Below are 20,248 nucleotides of genomic sequence, written 5' to 3' on the forward strand. Positions count from 1 at the left end.
ATGTGAGTATTATGAATCTAAAAAAGTTGAATGCATAATTAAACGGTGATGGGAATGTTAATTACCGCGGTTTGGTACAGATGGCGGGCGCGACTTGGATTTGCTGTGTTTTCACGTTCTCATGTTTTATACGCAGTAAACGATAGAGAAGGAACGCAGGGAGCGTTGTCGTTTCTCTTCATTGCTGGTCAAATACTACATTCCTTTTGCGCGTTTCCCCTTTTCATTAATTGCTCACTTTTACTAATTTTATTTTTTCCTTCAAAATATTCAACCTTATGAATGTCATCAACATGTCATCTCTATCTTTCAAGGTTTTAGTCAAACCCCAGAGTCGTAAATTCTCAGCGACTTTTCCTTTTTCATATCTATCTCCTTACTAATCCAACGCTCCTCCTTTCCTAATCTTCCATTCTCATTTCTCAATTGCAATTTCATTCTCCAATTCCTATATTATCTGCAAACAGGTAAGCTCTGAAACCATTTTGCGTTTGTTCACTTATAAAAATTCTTCAATCGAATCACCGTGTTTTGTTGAAACTCGAAACTCTTTATTTACTTTTCTGCAGGTGTTTGGTTTTAATTTTTTTGTGCTCGTTCGTAATATTTTGAAGAATAATGGGAGCGGTTTGTTCTGCTGGGATGGTGGAGAAGAATGCAGAGCTTGGAGGGAAGAGTTTGGGGTTTTCTGGGAAGCTTAAGAAGGAAAATAGCTTTATGAATCGGAGAGATAGTAATAATGGTCAAGGCAAAAAACAAATGAAGCACGAAACTCGTTTTTCCACTGAACTTGGTTTATCGACTCCTGCTTCAATGGGGGGAAAACAGGTATTTTTCTTGAATGCAGAGAAATTGTCACATTTTTGTGGGTGGATTCATTTGGATTGGCTTTGTTGAAATTGGTGCTCAGGGCTTTCGTGTTATTCTAGAATTGCATGTTTAAGAGGAATCATAGGGCGTAGAGTTTGCCATTGAACAAGCACTTGGTAATAAGGAACAGTACATTGATGCTTGCAACGTCTGAATGGCCAGTTATGAATAAATTAATGACATGATTCAATAATTAAGAGAGTAATTTGAGCTTCTGGTACTTACGCGTTTGAATTATAATGTTTCATGATTGATATATTTTGTTTCTCATAGGTCTCTCAGAAGGGTTCTTTTCTGGGAAAAGCTGGCGAGAGGGCAGTGGAAGTTCTTGACACACTTGGAAGTGGGATGTCAAAGTTAAACACGAGTACTGGGTTTGTCTCTGTAACGGCTTCTAGAGGGAATAAAATATCAATATTGGCATTTGAAGTAGCTAATACAATAACCAAAGGAGCAAGTTTGTTTCAATCACTTTCTGAAGAAAACATTCAGCTTCTTAAAAAGGAAATTTTACAATCTGAAGGGGTTCAACAATTAGTCTCCACTGAGACCAAGGAGTTATTAAGTCTTGCAGAGGCTGACAAAAGGTTTTAGCTTGTTCAAAGAATAGCCTGCCTTTTGAATTTGTTTTATGTTCTTTGTCTCTGATTTTTTGGTGGCTAATAGGGAAGAATTCAATGCCTTTGCACGGGAAGTAGCTAGATTTGGAAATATGTGTAAAGACCCACAGTGGCATAACCTAGATCGATATTTCTCAAGGCGAGTTTCCTTATACATTGCTTATGACAAGATTATGCTAACTTATCATGATTGAATTATTAGGTGATTACAATCACAAACGTTTCACTTTAATTTAAAATTTTTGTCCATATATCAGATTACACTTGGATGTCCTGGGTGACAAACAATATCGGGTAGAGGCAGAGAAGACAATGCAGGAGTTTACCAATCTAGTTCAACATACTGCTGTAAGCACACTGTCATTTCAAATCAAGTTTTGCACATATTTTTATCTCCTCAGTGAACTGATGGCTTAGCAAAACATTTGTCATCATCTTAGTTTCTTGCATGTGTGTGGCATGATTTTGATTCTTATTTCTTTGGGTTTACTAATATGCATTTTTTAAGTACGATGCCAGGTTTAGTTATATTAGTTCTTTTATTTATGTTTCCTACTTCTGATATGCTCTATGACTTTTGTTTTACTGGTTTAAATTAGGGTCTCCAGTTGCATGTTTTATAGTAGTTCACTAGTTCCTTCTTTAAGCAACTAATTTTCTCCTTTTTTTTGTGTAGGAATTATACCATGAATTAAGTGCTTATGAACGTTTTGAACAAGATTATCTGCATAAGATTAAGGAAATGGAGTCCTTAAATCTTCCTCTAAAAGGTTTGAAACATAAATAGTTTTCCCTAAAATTTTTCCAAATAGTACCTGGTATTCTACTGATGATTTTAGTTTATTTTTTTAATTTGCTCAGTTTGCTATCGCATCTTATTACTTGAGATGGTGTATGTAATCTCACAAAAAATGTTACCGGTTTATGATATTTGTTACTCACTTTTATAAGCAAGTATACCCTTTTCTGCCTAAATATATTCTCATTATCATTGGCCTGAGAAGTAGTTTCAGATGCAGTTTGGATTTTCAGTATGACATATATTGACTGTAGTAGGACATCTACAAATTTAAACTGCAGAAGTTACTAATGATTGTCAGACATACTCTCTTTACAATTGTAGGGGAGAGTATCACGATTTTTCAAAGTGAGCTAAAGCATCAGAGAAAGCTTGTGAGGAGCTTGAAAAAGAAGTCTCTTTGGTCCAGAAGTTTGGAGGAGGTATGTTTCCTTATTTGAATGGAATTTTAGATATTAGTGTAGAAGTTCATTTTTATGGCTGCAGATTTCCAAAAATGGATTTATTCTATTTGAATTTGATTTACTTATTGCAGATTGTTGAAAAGCTTGTTGATATTGTTACCTATATGCATCAAGCAATTTATGAGCTCCTTGGAAATCATGGTATGAGATCATATCACTTATTAATTAAAAACCAATCCTGTATCTAATCGATCTAGTGTGTGCATGCACTAGGAACTCATCACATCTATTAAGCTTTAGATCTAATTAGCTGAATGATATTACAACTGTTCTTTTGCTAAATTATCTTTTCTGCTTGGGTTGGCTTACTTTGGGGAAGTGCAAGATTATTATTAAGTGAATTCCTTAATGATATTATTTATGTTAATGTTCCAGTCATGTATGAAAATCTACTTTGTGTGATGTGTGTGTGGGCTATCTATCATGTAGATCTCATTGACAAGTTATAGAACATTTGAATTGTGGATTCTTGGCAGGTAAAACTGCTACCGAGTACAGTCAAGGTTCCCAAAGAATAGGTGAAGCTGGTCTTGCACTACACTATGCTAACATCATTAACCAGATAAATATGATTGTAAGTTTGTATCATGCATCCATGCTAGTAAGATTTGCAATGACCTTACCAAATAATTATTTTCGTTTAAATAACAATGGGTTACTTTGTCTCAATCAGGCATCTCGCCCAACCTCTCTTCCTACAAATACACGGGACACATTATATCACAGTTTGCCTAACAGTGTTAAGAGTGCTCTTCCATCCCGGTTGCAAACCATTGCTGACATGAAAGAGGTATACCCTTCCACCTCTTGATATCCATTGCATTGCATTTTCTAGTCCTATTTGTAGTGTCATTCATTTTGGGTTAGTCACACCGGCATCTTGAATGTTTGGTTGTATTGCACTTTTTATTATGCTAAATGTAATGGCTATTTTCTGTAGCTATCCATCACACAACTCAAAGCGGAAATGGATAAGACTCTTCAGTGGCTTTTACCATTTGCCACAAATACAATCAAGTAAGATATGCAATATATTCATTTGAATTTTGTCTATACCTGCTCATTTTTTTCTCCCCATGCTACCCTTATTTCCTTAAATCAAAATACGTTAAAAGTCCCACAATTTCTTATGCGTTTTTTCTATTGATATTGTTGACAGAGCACATCAAGGTTTTGGATGGGTTGGTGAATGGGCAAACACAAGGTTAGTTATAAACTTGGATCTCAGTTGATATATAATTATGTTTAAATGTGCAACATAAACAAATAACAAGATGAGTTGCCAAGGAAAGTCTGATAACTTTTGTTGTGATATTTCAGTAACGACTTAGGTGACAACACAGCCAAAGAAAGTAACCCGATTCGCATCCAGACACTTTATTATGCTGATAAGCAGAAGATAGATCTTCACATTATTGAATTGTTGGCATGGCTTCACCATTTGGTTAGCTCTGTAAGGTCAAGACAAAATGCCTTGAGGCCAATGCCTTCATGGTCTCCTCCAAAGGGACTTGAACTTCAGTCCAAGATGCGACAGTTTTTAATTCTATCTGTGGAAAATAACAAGAAGCCGTTGGGAACTCTTTCTCAAGAGGATAGGAGGTTGTTGGAAGAGGTCATTGCAAGAAGAAGGAACCCAGGAATTAGCAAGAGCGAGGATCTTGGTTTGGCCAAGAAAAGAGAAGCCAGGGAATTGCATGGGACCAAAAGTGCTGGGAGTTCACCTGCTAAGGAGTTCTTCAGTTCAAGACACGTTTTTAACCACCAAAACTACAACGTTTGGGATATAATGGATGGGTTAAGATAAAGATACTAAAGGCTTCCTTCACCTACACTTGTCTTGGGTCCTCGCTTCTCGCTCTATGTTTTTCATTTAAAGTTCTTGCTTCCCGACGACACTCATCCTTCATTTCTTTAAACCTTTTAGCATGTATATATCGATATATGTAGCCTATTCTTTTAACTTTACAATTAATTTTGTACAGGGAAATAGTTGAATTCCTATCACTAAAATTATAAGCTTATATATTCTTTCAAGGCCGATGACACGTTAATTTCTTTAAAATTTTAGTCGTGTATTCCGCTTAACTTTTAATTTTATTTTTGCGCTCTTAACTAACGCTCATTCTTTTGACATAAAGTAATTTTTGTACTGACAAACAGTTAATTTTTTTTAATAAGAAGCATAGAAATTACACACTCTACTAAACTACTACCAATGCATTAAGTACAAAATACTTTCTTCCAAATAAAATATTTCATGACAAATTATAGATATGCTGAAACTATCATGTTTTTCAAAAAACAGATTTACCCACTAATTTCCTAATTTTATATACTATATTCTTTTGGAGGAAATTAACGAAATATTTCCCAGCGATTATGCGAATATGACAAGGGCAATAAACATAAATCAAATAGTGAATTAAAAAGGGAGAAACATCTTAACATACGACGAAACATAATATTTCGTTCCATTTGAGGTTGATCCTTCACAATAGGGATCAGATTGGAAGTTCGAAGAGTGCCCAGGTTGTCGTAACCAGGCTTTAGGGAGGACACTCCACTCGCATTAAATTCGCGAGATCCATCCACTCCTCATATCCCCGTTACTGCCTGAAGGATCATGATCGTGAATGTGAAATACCTAATCCCTTATACAAGCCAAATTAGTTATTGTTAATAGTTTCACACGATGTGGGACGCGTAAGTAAACGCTAAACACTAACTCGTATTTTACTTGTACGCATGAAAAACTTGTTAACTTAATAAAAGGTATTATTATTATTTTTCGTTTTTAACATAACAAGCGTTTTAATTTTTATTGTAATTGAATATTTTCTATTTTAAACTGTAATTGAATATTTTCTATTTTAAACTAATATTCTAAAAGTATTTATTAACATCCACCTTTCTTTAAAATCTCAAATGAAATATTCATTAAAATGGAAAACAATCTCATTGAGGGAAATTTTATATTCATTATTATGTTCTTATTTATAATAAATATTTAATTTAATTGTTTATCCTAATTCGCCCTAGAATGGACTTTGGTGGACACAATAAACAAAACAAAGCTCGACTCACTAATCATTACTAAGAGCAATCCATTTCACAACACAATGGGCCTAGCAATCCGTATAGGTTTAAAATTAAATAGTTGAACTTTGGCACCTCCCCCCCCCCCCCTCCCCCTTCTCCCTTTTTTCTAAATTGTCTGTCAAACCTAGTTATCTTGAAACAAGTTGTTGATCGAGGAATCAAATTGGAAATCCGTCTAAATGATAATTAAATTTCAATCAGCTGTGTCGTTCGTATTAAAGTTACAAGTTGGGTAATGATCTACGATTTTCTATTGTAAATCGTATGTCATATTACGGCATTTTTCATATCATCTCCCTTAAATTAAGAAGTAAGAAATGATCATGCCATTTGTTTAGCCTACCAATCAATCATATCTGTACCCTAGCATGAGCCATGCTAGTAGGGCTGGCAGATAACGTTTATACAAGATATACGTAAGTAAAGAATTTGTCACGATTGGAAACTACAAATGCTTGCTGTTGGGAAATAGCAATCTTGAAACAAATTAATATTAGTATAAATACCAACTCTAAATTGGCCTGCCTGCTTTTTGCATCATCTTGATGTTATCTACAACATTGGAAGCATTCGGAACATTGAGTGGTTGCTTAAACATTGTTATCACTTCAATTTCTCTTCGATCAATTCATGATAGAAGATTACACACCAAATGTGGCCATTTTATTTGGATTATTATGAAGATGCACGAAATATTATGGTATATCAGAATCTATGACGAAAGCTTGTTGAGCAAAATTCGCTTATTTACAGAGTCACTCTCAGCTTGGGTTTCCAGCTCATTCTATAATATTTGACTTATTTGGAGTCTTTTGCAGTTTTATTTTTACTGGCCGTATCAATAATATAAGAAAATCTATTATTGCGTTCACTTGAACTCAAAGTTTAAACATGTTTAAACTTTGAGATTAGGCAAGGCACCAATGGAAGTTTCACAACTGATATCATAGGAGTGTTGGTAGCATTGCCTAGGTGCATTTTCACTTCAAAGAGCAAATCTATGATAAATTTCTGTCGTAAGCTTCCATCACTCATTTTCTTAAAGAAATATTGAAAATCACTAGGGTATTTCAGTGCAAATAAATTATTGAGAGCAAAATTCAATCAGACCTTGAATGAACTTAGGAGAGCTTTTGTCACCAAAACGTGATCTACATAAACCAAGATATATATAGGTGCAAGTTCAAGTACTGGCTCTAATGAATAGTAATGGGTTAGTTTGGTCCGATACAAAGCCAAAATTTTGTAGTGGGTTGGCTAGCTTCTCATATATGAAACTCATAACCTTACTTTGACATCATATTTATCATTAATTGAAATGTTCTTGCCAATATGTCATGACGATATAATGTATCTCCAAAGACGGAGCTAATTAAGAAAGATGGGGTAAGGGATCAAATGAAAAAATTATATATTTATGTTTTAAGAAGTAAAATAAATCCTTTTAACATGAGACGCTCTCCTTCACTTCAAATCATAAAAAAACATTTCGTTGAGTCGGCGATATTATACTAGAAATTAAAAAGTGCATCTACGTTCCCTCTACTAATCATCAGAAGAGTATAGATGAAATTAAATGCAAGCTGTAAAAGATCATGTGTGCTTTTAGAATTATGAAAATCGCATCAACTCGACCATGATCCTTCCTAAAACAATAGCCACTAAAACATAATGAAGTTGGTGGTGCTAATTTGATGTTGAATATGATAAGGTGAGGTCATTTTCTCTTTAATTGGGAAGGACAGTATGGTTGTTTAGTCTTTTAAACTTTCTTCATGGGTAATGATGCAATTGATTAAAAAGGTGGGTTGCTTTTTATCATCCCGCCAAAAAAAAGAGTGAGTTAAAAGTGTTTTGTGACAAATTTTTATTTTCTTCAGAGATTTTGAAATTCCGTGGGACCTCTTTTCGTTTATTCTCCTCTTTTTTTCTTTTTCTTTTCTTTCGTTCGCCTTTGTGTGTTTTTTTTATCCATCTAGAATGAATCAACTGATATAAAAGCAGTTCGTGTTTCCTTTTCGTCTCTATTTTGAATTTCATTGTTATACATATATTCTGGGGAAAAGAGAAAAGCCTTAGGCCTAAATAGAATTTAACCTTGTTTTTTAAAAGAAAAAAAATGAGTTAAACCTTCAATATTTCGAATAATTATTTAAAACGAAATTACACTTGTGTAATGTTTCATTTCGTAATACAACAATGTTCCAATATTTTGCAGACGCGTTCTGAGTTAGGCGTGTTTCATAGTTTGGCACATAGCAATTTGTGAAGACCAATACCATGGAGGACCATATTAATTAGTAATCCATATTAGAACAAGTTGATCGTTCGCAGGAAATAATGAGGTCCTTACATTGGCAATGAGAAGCTGAGAAATGTGGTCCTTTTCACCAAACTCAATCGGAGGCGTGGCAAACACACAAATCCTTATTATGGCTAAGGCCATTCGTTCTAAATGAATGACACTTTTGATAGGAGAAAATGGTTTTTTAAAAATTTATTTACTGGATAAATGATTTCATTTTAAGTAAATTAATGAAGCTGAAATATTATATTGAAAATTATATTATTTATGAACAAAAACTTATTAATTCACCTGAAATAAAATTATTTTTCTCATAAATAGTTAGACATACTAAAAAACAGATTGTGAACGGATGGCTCATGCCTAAATTTTGGCCCCGTCAGGAGCCAAATTCTTTATCACTCGATAATTATTAATTAGTGTGTATGCTGCAAATACAAGGCATTATTGATAGAAGTGGTTGTCACGATTAAATTTATACGATTCATTTGATAACTTATAAGAGGAGTAAATCAGTTGCAACAATAAGGAACATAGTTTTTGAAAATCTATAGATTTAAATATTTTAATCTCTTTTATTTTGCATTTTTTACAATTTTTTATTTCTTAAATATATTCAAATTTTTTTAAAAAGTTATGTAATTCTTTTATTTATAAAATATATTACACTTTAATATAATTTTAATATTGTATTAACAAAATTATTACTCAACGATCAATATTTTTTTTTGTTTGTGTTAAAGTGATAAAAGTACGCTTAATTTAAATTTTGACTAATAGGACAGATTTTTCTGTATTTTTTAAGAATTTTTAATTTTTTCATATTTTATAAATAATTTACAATTAAACTCATGCTATAATTGAATTTTAGAACGATTAATCATTCTTATATCTTTTGAATAATTAAAATTTTTCAAATTATTTACTATCAGGATTATTCTTTAAAATCTATTTTAGAAGCACCTATAAAATAGTTGAGAGTACGTAACTAATTTTTAAAATATTTTGATTATTTTGAAGATATACAATTAATTGTTTTTGTTCTGTAGTTTCTTATATTACTTTAATACTTAAAAAAAACATTTAAGCATTGAATTATTCTATTTTTTTATAAACTCGTGAGTTTAATTGTAAAACATTTACTAATTATGAGGAAGTTTTTAATAATGCTTAAGATACACAAGGAATTATGTGCAATGAGTTTGGAAGTAAATTAAGGGTATTTTTGTTATTTCAACATAAAAAGTAACATTTGATCATTGGTAAACGGTTTCATTAAATGAAATATTAAAATTAGATTAAACTGTAGTGTATTTTCAAAATAGAAAAAATATATGTAGAGAATCTTAAAATATATAGTAAAGTAAATATAAATTTTCTGTAAATACTGTTTGAGTTCAACGATCTTCTCTGTCTTAGAATGAGATGGTTTTATTTATTTTTTAAATATTTGTATAAACATAATAAAAAATATAAAATAGAAGGAAAGTTGATACTCTAATATATATTATGGCTATTTTATTTGAAAAGCTTCAATGATTAAATTCTGTTCATAGTATTTAATGTTGGGCTATCAATAAGAATAATTAATAAAAAATTGTATCGTGGACCAATTTTAGTTGACTATTATCCTTTTAAGTAAAGGTAAATGCTAGCCAGTATTTTGACTGAATAATATTTTATTAAAAAAATATAATAAATGTAATTTTTTATAATTTTAATAAAATTTTACTATTATTAATTTAAGGTGGGTTATTCTCCGGCAGGAACTTTAAATTGGGGTATTCTATATTTCCTGTTGCTAGTATCAATGCCCTTCTAAATGGAAATTTTGTAGTTATTAAAATGAATTTGATCCCTTCAATAAAACTTTAAACATAAATTTACAGGCTCTTTAAACGAAATTATCAAGCTGTTCTGCAAGAATGCCCCATCACGTAGTCTTTGCTGGAGAGTTTCACAAGCAGGATCAGAACCAAAGTGCATTCTTCGGGGCAACAAAAACAAACCCTTTTGAAACAGCAACTTCGTCTACCCCTACTAAATTATTCAGTCATTCGAGAAGCTCGAGAGGTAATGGTTTTGAAATTTCCCTTCAATTTCTGCGTGAGATCTTGAAAAACAGAACAGCTGATATTTTCTTTTTCTTTTGCTGTAATGAGTTAAGACCTTGCAATCAAAAGTTGTTTTTTCTTTTAATTTTATCTGATACATGTAGATTTATGGTTACTAGATTCAAAAATACATGTGATAAATAAGAAAGATACATGCGACGGATATATAAAATACCCAGAAAATTAAAAACAAGTTTTCTAATTCTAAAAATAATTTAAAGCATTTTTTTAATAATAAAAGTGACATTTTAATATAAAAAGTTGAAATAATATTTATATGATGGCAGAATTAGAATAATAAATAATATAATGTTAGGGTTGGATAAGAATTTAATATAAAAATAAAATAATAATAATGAACTTTGATCTTAAAAAATTTGTGCTTTAAAAAGTACATCTCAATTTCGAATATATCAGTAAACTTAAAAATAAAATATCTTATTTTAAACTCAAATAAAACCCATTGATCTTGGTTCTAGTGCTAAATTGAAAATTGACGCGTTTCATAGCCGAAGATGAGTGTGGCATAAAGGTTGTAGTTAGAGAATGCTAAGATAATTTAAGCATTACATGTCAAGAAGACTTGAAGTAAATTTTTAGCTAAGAGCGAGGTCAATATGATTTTTTTAAAATAATATTTATTCTATTATTATATTTTTTTAAATCTTTATTTTATTTTTGTTTAACACCTTTTCTAATTGTTAATAACATCAGTACATTTAAAGATTATCTAGAAAAACTCGAGAACATGTTTAAAAAAATAATTTACTTGAGCTATTTTATAAATTATTTTACAAAAATTCATTAATGCAGTGTCATATTTAACACTTAAATTTAAAAGTACCAATTAAGCTGAAACAATTACTTATCAATTAATTTACCAATAAATAATTAAATCAATATTTAATTAGATTATTTCATATTTATTTTGAAAACATCCTTAAATTTGTTATTTTTGGTACAAATTTGTTATCTTTAGTAAAATATTTTCAAGTTATCTTTGAAAAATTTAATCAATACTATATAATATGGTTATAATTTTTTATTTCAGGGGAATCAAATTATAAAATAAGAGGTATTTTTTAATTAAACATTTATTATTCTTAATAAAATCCGAATTAAAAAAATTACGGATCAAATAATCATTTTTTAGGTTTAATTTAGTGAATTCCATTAGACATATTTTTCCTTTGAACTCAAGTAAACTTGATTTAATTATAACCCTACTAACCATGTCAGGCTCCATAGCTTCACTTGAAGAAAAATAAGAGGTAAAATAAATATATTGGAAAAATTAAAATAACAATGGATATTATAATTCTTATGAAATACCTTTGAATATATATATATATATATATATATATATATATATATATATATATATCAAGAGTGGATCAAGGAAACAAAAATATGTAGATTAAAAGACTGAAAGGAAAGTAGGCAGTAGCAGGACTACTAAATGATGTGCAGAAATTAAAAGTGCAGTATGTAAAACAGTTAGCTCATAAAGAAACTAGAACGGTGGTATAACCAACACAGATCTAGTGAAGGGAGAAGAGAAGAAAGCCGGAGCGACGGTAGTCCGAACAGGACCGGCTAAGAGGGAGAAGAGAGGAAAATAATTTGAAACAGCAAATTTTATTGAAAGATCTCAAAGAAGAAGAAGGCTTACAAGAAGTTTTTCTCTCAGAGCTTCTCTCTCTTAAATCTCTCTTCTCTTGCTAAAATGAAAGGGTACCTCACAATATAGTCGAGGCCTCCTTATATAGAAAATCTTAAAGTACTATTTCTACAGTTCCGGTTGGTGACTGGAACTATTAACTATAGTACCGGTTTCTAAAGATCCTGAATGTCAATACCGAAACAATCATCTTCATTTTGATTTTCTTCAATATTGGCATTTTGGTTAGAAGATTCTCCTTCTTCTTGGTTTTGCAATAACAGGAGAACATCTTGAAGATTTTTCTTCATTTTCTCTTTGGTATCGCATCCTGATAAGAATGCTGCAATTTTGGATTTCTGATTAAGGAATTGGAATGTTGCTGGGTCAGCAAGATTTAATAATTTGGGATTTTTCCCAAAATATTCAGCAACTCCTTCTGGTCCGGCATGTTCCGCATTGAATTGATTCCACCATTTTACGAAGGAATACCTGTGTAACAATGGGAGAGTGTCTTCATTTTCTGTCTTGCCATATCTGTATTGCCATGAGAATACCCATGCCAGGGCAAAATCAGAGAAGTATTTAAGATCTGCTGGAATTCTTGATTCTCGCAGATATCTGCCTTTGTAAATTTTGTATCCTTCTTTGACAGGAGTGGGAAGGATTTCTTCTATTGGTCCAAAATAATCCCACCATTGGAGGAACCAATTTGGAAAGTTATAATTCTGATTCTTTTTAAAATATATTAACCAAGAATGTCGGTTAAGTTTATTTTGGAACCAGAAAGTTCTTGTCCATGCGTCAATGTAGTCCCAATAATTATATCCTACTGGATCAAATGGTTGGGAAAACTTTTTATAAGAATTTAAATTTTTTCCAAAAGCCTTTGGAGTTAAGACTTTCAGGATTTGTATTGTTGAATGGGTTGTAACTGACGGATCCTTGTGGTCCTTGTAATGCTTAATGGAAACAGAATCTGAATCCACTAAGATAAACTCATAAAACTGTCTGGTTTTATTAGCCTGATATGGTCTGAAATGAAATCCTGGTGGGAAGACTTTAGTAATTGCCTTGTATGGGTTTTTGTCCCAAAATTCAGGTTCCATTTGTATGACTGAGGAGAATTTTCCTTTGGCTACATAATGGCTTGGGTTTGAAGTTTTTTGTTTTCCCTTTTGAAGGTCAAGGGTCCCTTCTGTTTTATTGGTTATTGTTTTTTGGGTTTGGTTGAAGGTCTGGAGTATAGTGTTTAGGCTTGCTAAATCTAATTCCATATCTTCTTCAGAGGCAATGTCTACCCAAGATTTATTTGGTAGGCTACTCAAGCTTCCTTGTTGGATAGCTAAAAGCGTACTAATTGGGAGAGCATAGTCTGTTTTGGTTTGTTTGGTGGTTTTGACAACAGAATCAGTCTTTTTGGAGGATTCTTTTGGAGTTCCAAATTGCTGACTAGTGGTTCAAAGAATTTCTCCCTTAACATATTGTCAGTCTCCCTTATGAATCAGGATTCAAAGATACCCAAATTCCCACTAAAGCCAGACCAATTCAGATGAATGAAGAACTCCTCCATTATTGTCAGAAAGAGATTACAGATCTCTTAGACAAAAATCTTATCAGGAAAAGCAAGAGTCCTTGGTCTTGCTCTGCTTTTTATGTTAATAAACCTGCTGAGATTGAAAGAGGTACTCCCAGACTTGTTATCAATTACAAACCCCTCAATCAAGCCCTTCAATGGATTAGGCATCCTATCCCCAATAAAAAAGATCTTCTTAACAGACTCAATTCTGCTAAGATCTTTTCAAAATTCGATATGAAATCGGGATTTTGGCAAATCCAAATTTGCGAAAATGATAGGTACAAGACTGCCTTTACTGTTCCCTTTGGGCATTACGAATGGAATGTTATGCCCTTTGGTCTAAAAAATGCTCCTTCTGAATTTCAAAAAATCATGAATGACATTTTCAATCCTTATTCAAAATTTGTCATTGTCTACATTGACGATGTTTTAATTTTTTCTCAATCCATTGATCAACATTTTAAACATATAAATGTTTTTATCAATGTTATTAAACAAAACGGTCTTGCCGTTTCAAAATCAAAAATTAGTCTCTTTCAAACCAATATCAGATTCCTTGGACATAATATCCACCAAGGTACCATTATCCCTATCAGTAGGTCCATTGAATTTGCTGATAAATTTCCTGACAGGATCCTTGATAAAACCCAATTACAGAGATTTTTGGGATGTCTCAATTACGTTGGGGATTTCATCCCCCACCTAAATAACATCATCAAGCCTTTACATGATAGGCTTAGGAAAAATCCTCCCCCTTGGACTGATGTCCATACTAATGTCGTTAAAGAAATCAAAAACAAAGTCAGGAAGATAAATTGCCTATATCTTCCCATCCCCCAAGCCTTCAAAATCGTTGAAACTGATGCCTCAGACATAGGTTATGGAGGTATTCTTAAACAAAAAATCAAGTCTCATGAGCATATCATTGCATACACTTCAAAACATTGGAATTCTGCACAACAGAATTATTCTACTGTTAAAAAGGAAGTTTTGGCAATTGTTTTATGCGTTTCAAAATTCCAATCTGATTTATTAAACCAAAAATTTTTAATTAGGGTAGACTGCAAGTCTGCCAAAGAAATCTTACAAAAAGATGTTAAAAATCTTGCCTCAAAACAAATTTTTGCAAGATGGCAAGCAATTTTAAGTGTTTTTGATTTTGACATAGAATATCTCAAAGGCACTTCAAACTCCCTTCCTGATTATCTTACCCGTGAATATTTACAGGATAAGTAAGATGCCTAGAAAGGCAGTTACCCCTTCTAGGGGAGGAACCACCAGAGGCGGCAAAGTCAGATTAGCTCTGACTCTAAATAAACCAAGACCACAATCTGCTTCAGCAGATTCAAAAACCTCTTCTTCTGGGTCATCGACCCCCATTGAGTCATCGACTCAAAAGGCAATCCAAGTTGTTGAGTCATCAACTCAGCAATTTGGATTGCCTTTTGAGTCGATGACTCAATGGGGGTCGATGACCCAGAAGAAGAGGTTTTTGAATCTGCTGAAGCAGATTGTGGTCTTGGTTTATTTAGAGTCAGAGCTAATCTGACTTTGCCGCCTCTGGTGAAATAACCTTTGATAGGAGAAATTCTTTCTCCTCTAGGATCGATGCTTATAGTAATCGATCTGATTTTGTCTCTGCTAGGAGATCTTTTTCTTCTAGATCTTATGTTAGACCTGATATTCCTAGGTCTGTTAATCATGACCCCTCTCTAAATCTTCAAGGTTTAGACACTTCTTCTAGGATTCCTAGAAATGTTTATCAGACTTCTGAAATTTATTTCGATTAGTGTTTAAAAATATACTTCAAATAAAATAAATGAAAATGACATCTTTAATTTTCATTTTGTTGTTGTCCAAATAAAATTTTTCTTTTTGAAAGGATCGCGTAAAATAGTTTCATTAATTAATTTTATTTTTTAAATAATAACTATTTTATAATTTCAAAGTAAAACTACTTTATTAATTTTACTTTTTAAAAATATTCATTTTCTTAAAAATTTATTTATTGTATAAATAATTTTTTTTAAATATAATATATATTTTTGTAATATTTTTAATAAAAATAAAACAATTAAATATATTTCTTAATTTTTATGTTTCAATCTTAAAATACTATTTTTCAGTGAGAACGTGAAAGTAATTTCGTTTTTGTACATTCAGCCACATTCCCCTATAAATACCCATGGATCCCTGCTTAGTTCCAAGTTCCTTTTCACAAACCTCTCGTCCTTACTTATTCGATAACTCGTTTCTTCTGCTTCTTCTTCGTTCCCATTCTTCTGTATTTCCGAAAGTATAACTACAACCCTTTTCACATGGATCAGCTCACACTTTCATTTCGATTCCTACTAACACTTCACCTATTAGCATCAGGTAATATAGTTAACACTAAACAAAGTTACAGGTAATTAAAAAAAAACAAAACAAAAATGAAGAATTCGCTGACATATGAATAGTAACATTGTTGCAGGGGTGGCATCAACAACGTTCACATTAGTTAACAAATGCGACTACACAGTGTGGCCAGGCATTCTCTCCAACGCAGGAGTTGCGTCACTTTCAACCACCGGTTTCGTTCTGCAAAGCGGTGAATCCAAAACCATAACCGCACCCACTTCTTGGGGGGGCCGCTTCTGGGGCCGCACCCTCTGCACCCAAAACGTCTCCACCGGAAGATTCTCCTGTGTCACTGGTGATTGTGCCTCCGGCAAGCTCGAATGCGCCGGCAATGGAGCCACGCCGCCGGCCACCTTAGCCGAGTTCACTCTCAACGGCGCGGGAGGACTCGATTTCTTTGACGTCAGCTTGGTCGACGGCTACAACGTGCCGATGCTGGTGGTTCCCCAAGGTGGCTCCGGCGACAACTGCACCGCCACGGGTTGCGTTGGGGATCTCAACGGCCCGTGTCCTTCGGAGCTCAGGGTTACGAGCGTGGATGGGAAACAGAGCGTGGCGTGCAAGAGCGCGTGCGAGGCTTTTGGGTCGCCTCAGTATTGTTGCAGCGGTGCGTATGGCTCACCCAACACTTGCAAGCCTTCGGCTTACTCGCTCATGTTCAAGAACGCTTGCCCACGCGCCTATAGCTACGCGTACGATGATAAGACGAGCACGTTTACGTGCGGTTCTGATGCCGCTTATGCCATCACTTTTTGTCCTTCAGCTAACAGTAATCCCAGGTAAGATTCCTAAATTTCTCTACTTGCTTCAGTTTTACTATAACAATTAAAACGGTAATTTGGTTTATAATAATAAAATAAAATAAAATATGAACGTTGGGTTGGGTGTGGGGTAACTGGGATTAAAGCCTCACGCATTTTCTGCTCTGTTTTTTTTTTTTTTTGAAATTAATTATTTTCTACGTTACGACTTTTCACTTCGATAGCGACAACATAACGACGTTTTGTTTAGTTGTAAAGGCAATATAGATGGGCATTTCGGTAAATGGAAATGGACTCGAAACATACCTCCTATGTTGTTTATGTGGCGCAGAGGAAGAAACAAAATAGTAGCCCCTGTTGTTTTTTTTTTCTTCAATCAATTATCTGTCTTTTTAGAATTTTCATTGTTTTCTTATTTGTCATTTTTAGAAAGAAACTTTTTTTTAAAAATTTTATCTTTACTATTATTAAACAACTTGTTGTTTTAAGGTGTTTTACTGAAATGCTTCAATAACATATATTTATTTACTTTTAATAATCACATGGGATTAACTTTTGCATGCCTTTTTATCCCTGACATTCTTTATGTATATACATACTAATGCCCGAAAAACTCTAGTTATTTTATTAGAATTAGGACTATTTATTATATTTTTATAATTTTAATCTAATACAATAACTTTATATTTTTTTCATAAATTTTTTTTGTTTGTGAATGCTTAATAAAATTAAGAAAACCTAAAATTAAGTTATACACTCAAATACTAACGGTTAATCTCTATAATTTTAACCCCAAAAAAAATGCTGATTACATAATTTTTTTTCAATACAGTATACTATCGGGGGTAGCTATGATTTTTTGCTATATCTTTTTCATTGTTTACTTTTTATATTACTTTGTCACATGTTCATTCGCATAGTAAGTGTTGTTTAGATTATATTTTAATTAGAAAATTAAAGCAACTTGTAGCCAACTAATTGTAACTAAAATAATTGAGAGTGAATAAAAAGTTTGAGTACATATTCTTACCAAGGAAAATCTAAATGAAAAAATAACAAATGAAATTTGCTCTAAAAAATAGCAGTTCAATATTATTATCCGTTCGAGATTAACATTTTGATGAAATTTCAGTTCTTGGGTCTAAAAGTCAAAGTTGAGCTTAATAGTAGGAGTATTTTAGTTGAAGATGAATGTCAAACTAAATGATATTTGCTGACCATCTACTCAGAACTCACCACTAAGCGCAAAGTGGGTGTCGAGAATAATGGACGATAATGCTGTATTGCACATCCTATGTAAGCTAAGCTAGTTCAGAATTCCACATGTGGTCTCCATATGAGGGGACCATATTTTGACGCAACGCGAAGGAAAGTCGCTAATACTAACTACCGTCATAGTGTTTTGTGCTACCGAATCTCAAAAACTTGAATTTAGCAGAATATAGTATTAATTACTACAGCACGAGATTCACTCATCTTTGGGTAAAAATACGCAAAAGGAGGCAGCTCTATTATCTAGTAGGCATAGTATGGAATTTTAAAGAAACTACCACTAGTTAGTGATGTTGGGATAAGAAAGAACATTGACATACTCTCTAACTTTTTTTTTTGTTGATTAACTATTTTTAAGAGAGTTTTTTTTATTTGGATTTCTGAACAGTTATACAATCACATCTCGACACGTCCCGTGTTCCATTTTTGCTTATATTTCAATTTATATTTTCGTCGGAAATAGTGTTGACATATTTATTGTTCTTATTATAGCATCGTGATTTTGGATTTGCAGTCAGAAATCGTGGCAGGGGCAAAATCCAAAACCAGATGGTAGTGGGAGTGGTTCTTCTTCTGCCTCAGCATCGCCGCAGCTTAACAATGGCACAATGGTGTATGTAGGCGCCATGGATGAAAGTGGGATACCATGGTCCGCGGGTACGCATGTGTGGGAATCCAATGCCATTGCCAGCATTGTCAGCATTACCGTGGCTATTTGGCTGTTGTGCCAGCTCTACTAACTAGTTCTCCCTTCAGCATTTTTCTCAGAACTAGGCCCATGAATCACGTTTATAGGCCTAAAAATATGCATGGGACCCTGTATATATCATCGTTTCTCTAATTTACGAGGCCATGTGAGTTTGAGTAGGGGCCACAGGTTCACCCACGTCCACAAGCATGCGAGTGGGGAAGAAATGCATCTTTCGATGGAAGTCCACCACCTACAAGTGTCGTTATGTTTCTGTCATGGATTCAAAAACCCATAATTGGATGTTAAAACTGTTACTGTGGCTCTAAATGGTGAAGATCCCCCGAAATTATACTGATTATACCACACGGAGGAAAGGCATTGGGGCAACTAAAATGAGTTTTTTACTACAATTTTCTCTTTTAGATGGTTATACTGTATAATTCTTTGTATTGTGAGCGATGGTATTCACTTATTGGTTCGGAATTGTAATCAAGTAACGTGGCCACAAAAACCAAATGGATAAGCATTAGAGTATTTTACTGCCCTCTGTTCTCGATACACTGACGTGACAATAAGAAGGATAATGCATAATATAAAAATCGTTAAGTTAGATTAATTTTGATTTCTCTTTTAAAAAGAGTTTTTTATTTTTGTTTTTAAATATAATATAAATTTATATTATATTTAGAAAAAAATAAATTTTTTAAAAGAAAAATCAAACATACCTTTAATCACTTACCCTTAATTAAAATCTAAATTAAAAAAAACTGTTTTTTGTTTTCTCTTGTTTTCTTTCAACTAAATAGAAAAATATTTATTTATTTTTTCTTTCAAACCAAACGGAGCACTGAGTTCATCGTCACTTTTGGCTACATTTTCTTTTAACATTGTCATAAAATAACTATTCTTTTTCCTCTCAAATAATGACATTTTAAATAGGGTGTAAAGGAGTATATAGGACAAAAGTAATATAAACCTAATATTATTCAAACGCTAAAGGTACCAATAGCCATAAAAAAGTATAAAATCGGATAACATAACCTAAGCTCCTGTCTGAAATGTTTCCGTGTGATGCTCATGATATTTGTCAATTTAAAAGAATTGTCTCTTGTTGATTAATGCTTATATTTTTATGACTCGGTTGGTCTTGCCAGGACGTCATTAGAAATGAAAGTGGTAATAAGTATTTTTTTTCTTAATAATCACCCATTTTTATTATTTTTAAACTTCTATTAAAAATCAGACAGTTTTTTTTAAAGGAAATTAGTGTTTTAGCGTGAGTTTATGCCATAAATTTCTTTCAGTATAATTTGACTTGGAATTATTTATTAAACAAGGTAAGATTTTCCTTACTTTTATTTAACTAAAATTGTCAAACTTTAAATCAATCAAAATAAAATATACATAACATAGTTATGTATGTATGCATGATGCATGCATGCGTCTACATTTCCTTCGGGGACCTCTCTGATTGCAATTGCAATTAGTGAAACCCATATGAATTTTTTTTTACAAAAAGACACTGGTGTGCTGCTTGCCACAATTTAATTTGGCAATAATAAAGTGTTTGTGCAATATTGCAATCGTCTAACAACCAAGCGTTTATTAATC

At 32.7% G+C, this 20,248-nt stretch overlaps 2 protein-coding genes and 1 non-coding gene across 5 annotated transcripts; 2 read left to right on the plus strand and 1 right to left on the minus strand.

The window, feature by feature from the left end:
• The first annotated feature begins 225 nt into the window (after window positions 1-225).
• On the plus strand, window positions 226-4,812 carry LOC113864981. Of its 3 annotated transcripts, none has more exons than XM_027499267.1 (13): window positions 226-467; window positions 570-828; window positions 1,144-1,457; window positions 1,537-1,629; window positions 1,748-1,838; window positions 2,167-2,260; window positions 2,614-2,711; window positions 2,825-2,894; window positions 3,230-3,327; window positions 3,427-3,543; window positions 3,694-3,770; window positions 3,913-3,957; window positions 4,074-4,812. In XM_027499267.1, the coding sequence occupies exons 2-13, from the start codon at window positions 619-621 to the stop codon at window positions 4,558-4,560; spliced, it is 1,794 nt and encodes a 597-aa protein (XP_027355068.1). In that variant the 5' UTR covers window positions 226-467; window positions 570-618; the 3' UTR covers window positions 4,561-4,812. The 3 variants fall into 3 exon arrangements, with proteins under 3 accessions (XP_027355068.1, XP_027355069.1, XP_027355067.1); XM_027499268.1 differs by having other exon boundaries at window positions 615-828; window positions 4,074-4,792; XM_027499266.1 differs by having other exon boundaries at window positions 3,230-3,543; window positions 4,074-4,792.
• Window positions 4,813-5,253: 441 nt separating this feature from the next.
• LOC113866417 lies at window positions 5,254-5,360 on the minus strand. Its single transcript, XR_003505056.1, has one exon. It is a non-coding gene; the product is annotated as a small nucleolar RNA Z279/snoR105/snoR108 (small nucleolar RNA).
• A 10,471-nt stretch (window positions 5,361-15,831) lies between these two features.
• Window positions 15,832-19,137, plus strand: LOC113864687 (thaumatin-like protein 1). Its single transcript, XM_027498689.1, has 3 exons — window positions 15,832-15,889; window positions 15,987-16,692; window positions 18,461-19,137. Exons 1-3 carry the CDS (start codon window positions 15,832-15,834, stop codon window positions 18,684-18,686), a joined length of 990 nt encoding a protein of 329 aa, XP_027354490.1. The 3' UTR covers window positions 18,687-19,137.
• The last annotated feature ends 1,111 nt before the right edge of the window (window positions 19,138-20,248 follow it).

Source organism: Abrus precatorius, unplaced genomic scaffold (assembly GCF_003935025.1).
Source record: "Abrus precatorius isolate BTA unplaced genomic scaffold, Abrus_2018 Scaffold4, whole genome shotgun sequence".
Taxonomy (NCBI): domain Eukaryota; kingdom Viridiplantae; phylum Streptophyta; class Magnoliopsida; order Fabales; family Fabaceae; genus Abrus; species Abrus precatorius.

What these genes read in the sequence shown, in the direction of transcription:
- LOC113864981 (XM_027499266.1), top strand. Translation starts at nt 619, where the DNA reads ATGGGAGCGGTTTGTTCTGCTGGGATGGTGGAGAAGAATGCAGAGCTT. An exon ending in CTTCAATGGGGGGAAAACAG is followed by an intron (nt 829 to 1,143) that starts GTATTTTTCTTG and finishes TGTTTCTCATAG; the next exon opens with GTCTCTCAGAAGGGTTCTTT. An exon ending in CTTAAATCTTCCTCTAAAAG is followed by an intron (nt 2,261 to 2,613) that starts GTTTGAAACATA and finishes TTACAATTGTAG; the next exon opens with GGGAGAGTATCACGATTTTT.
- LOC113864687 (XM_027498689.1), top strand. Translation starts at nt 15,832, where the DNA reads ATGGATCAGCTCACACTTTCATTTCGATTCCTACTAACACTTCACCTA. An exon ending in ACTTCACCTATTAGCATCAG is followed by an intron (nt 15,890 to 15,986) that starts GTAATATAGTTA and finishes ACATTGTTGCAG; the next exon opens with GGGTGGCATCAACAACGTTC. An exon ending in TCAGCTAACAGTAATCCCAG is followed by an intron (nt 16,693 to 18,460) that starts GTAAGATTCCTA and finishes TTGGATTTGCAG; the next exon opens with TCAGAAATCGTGGCAGGGGC.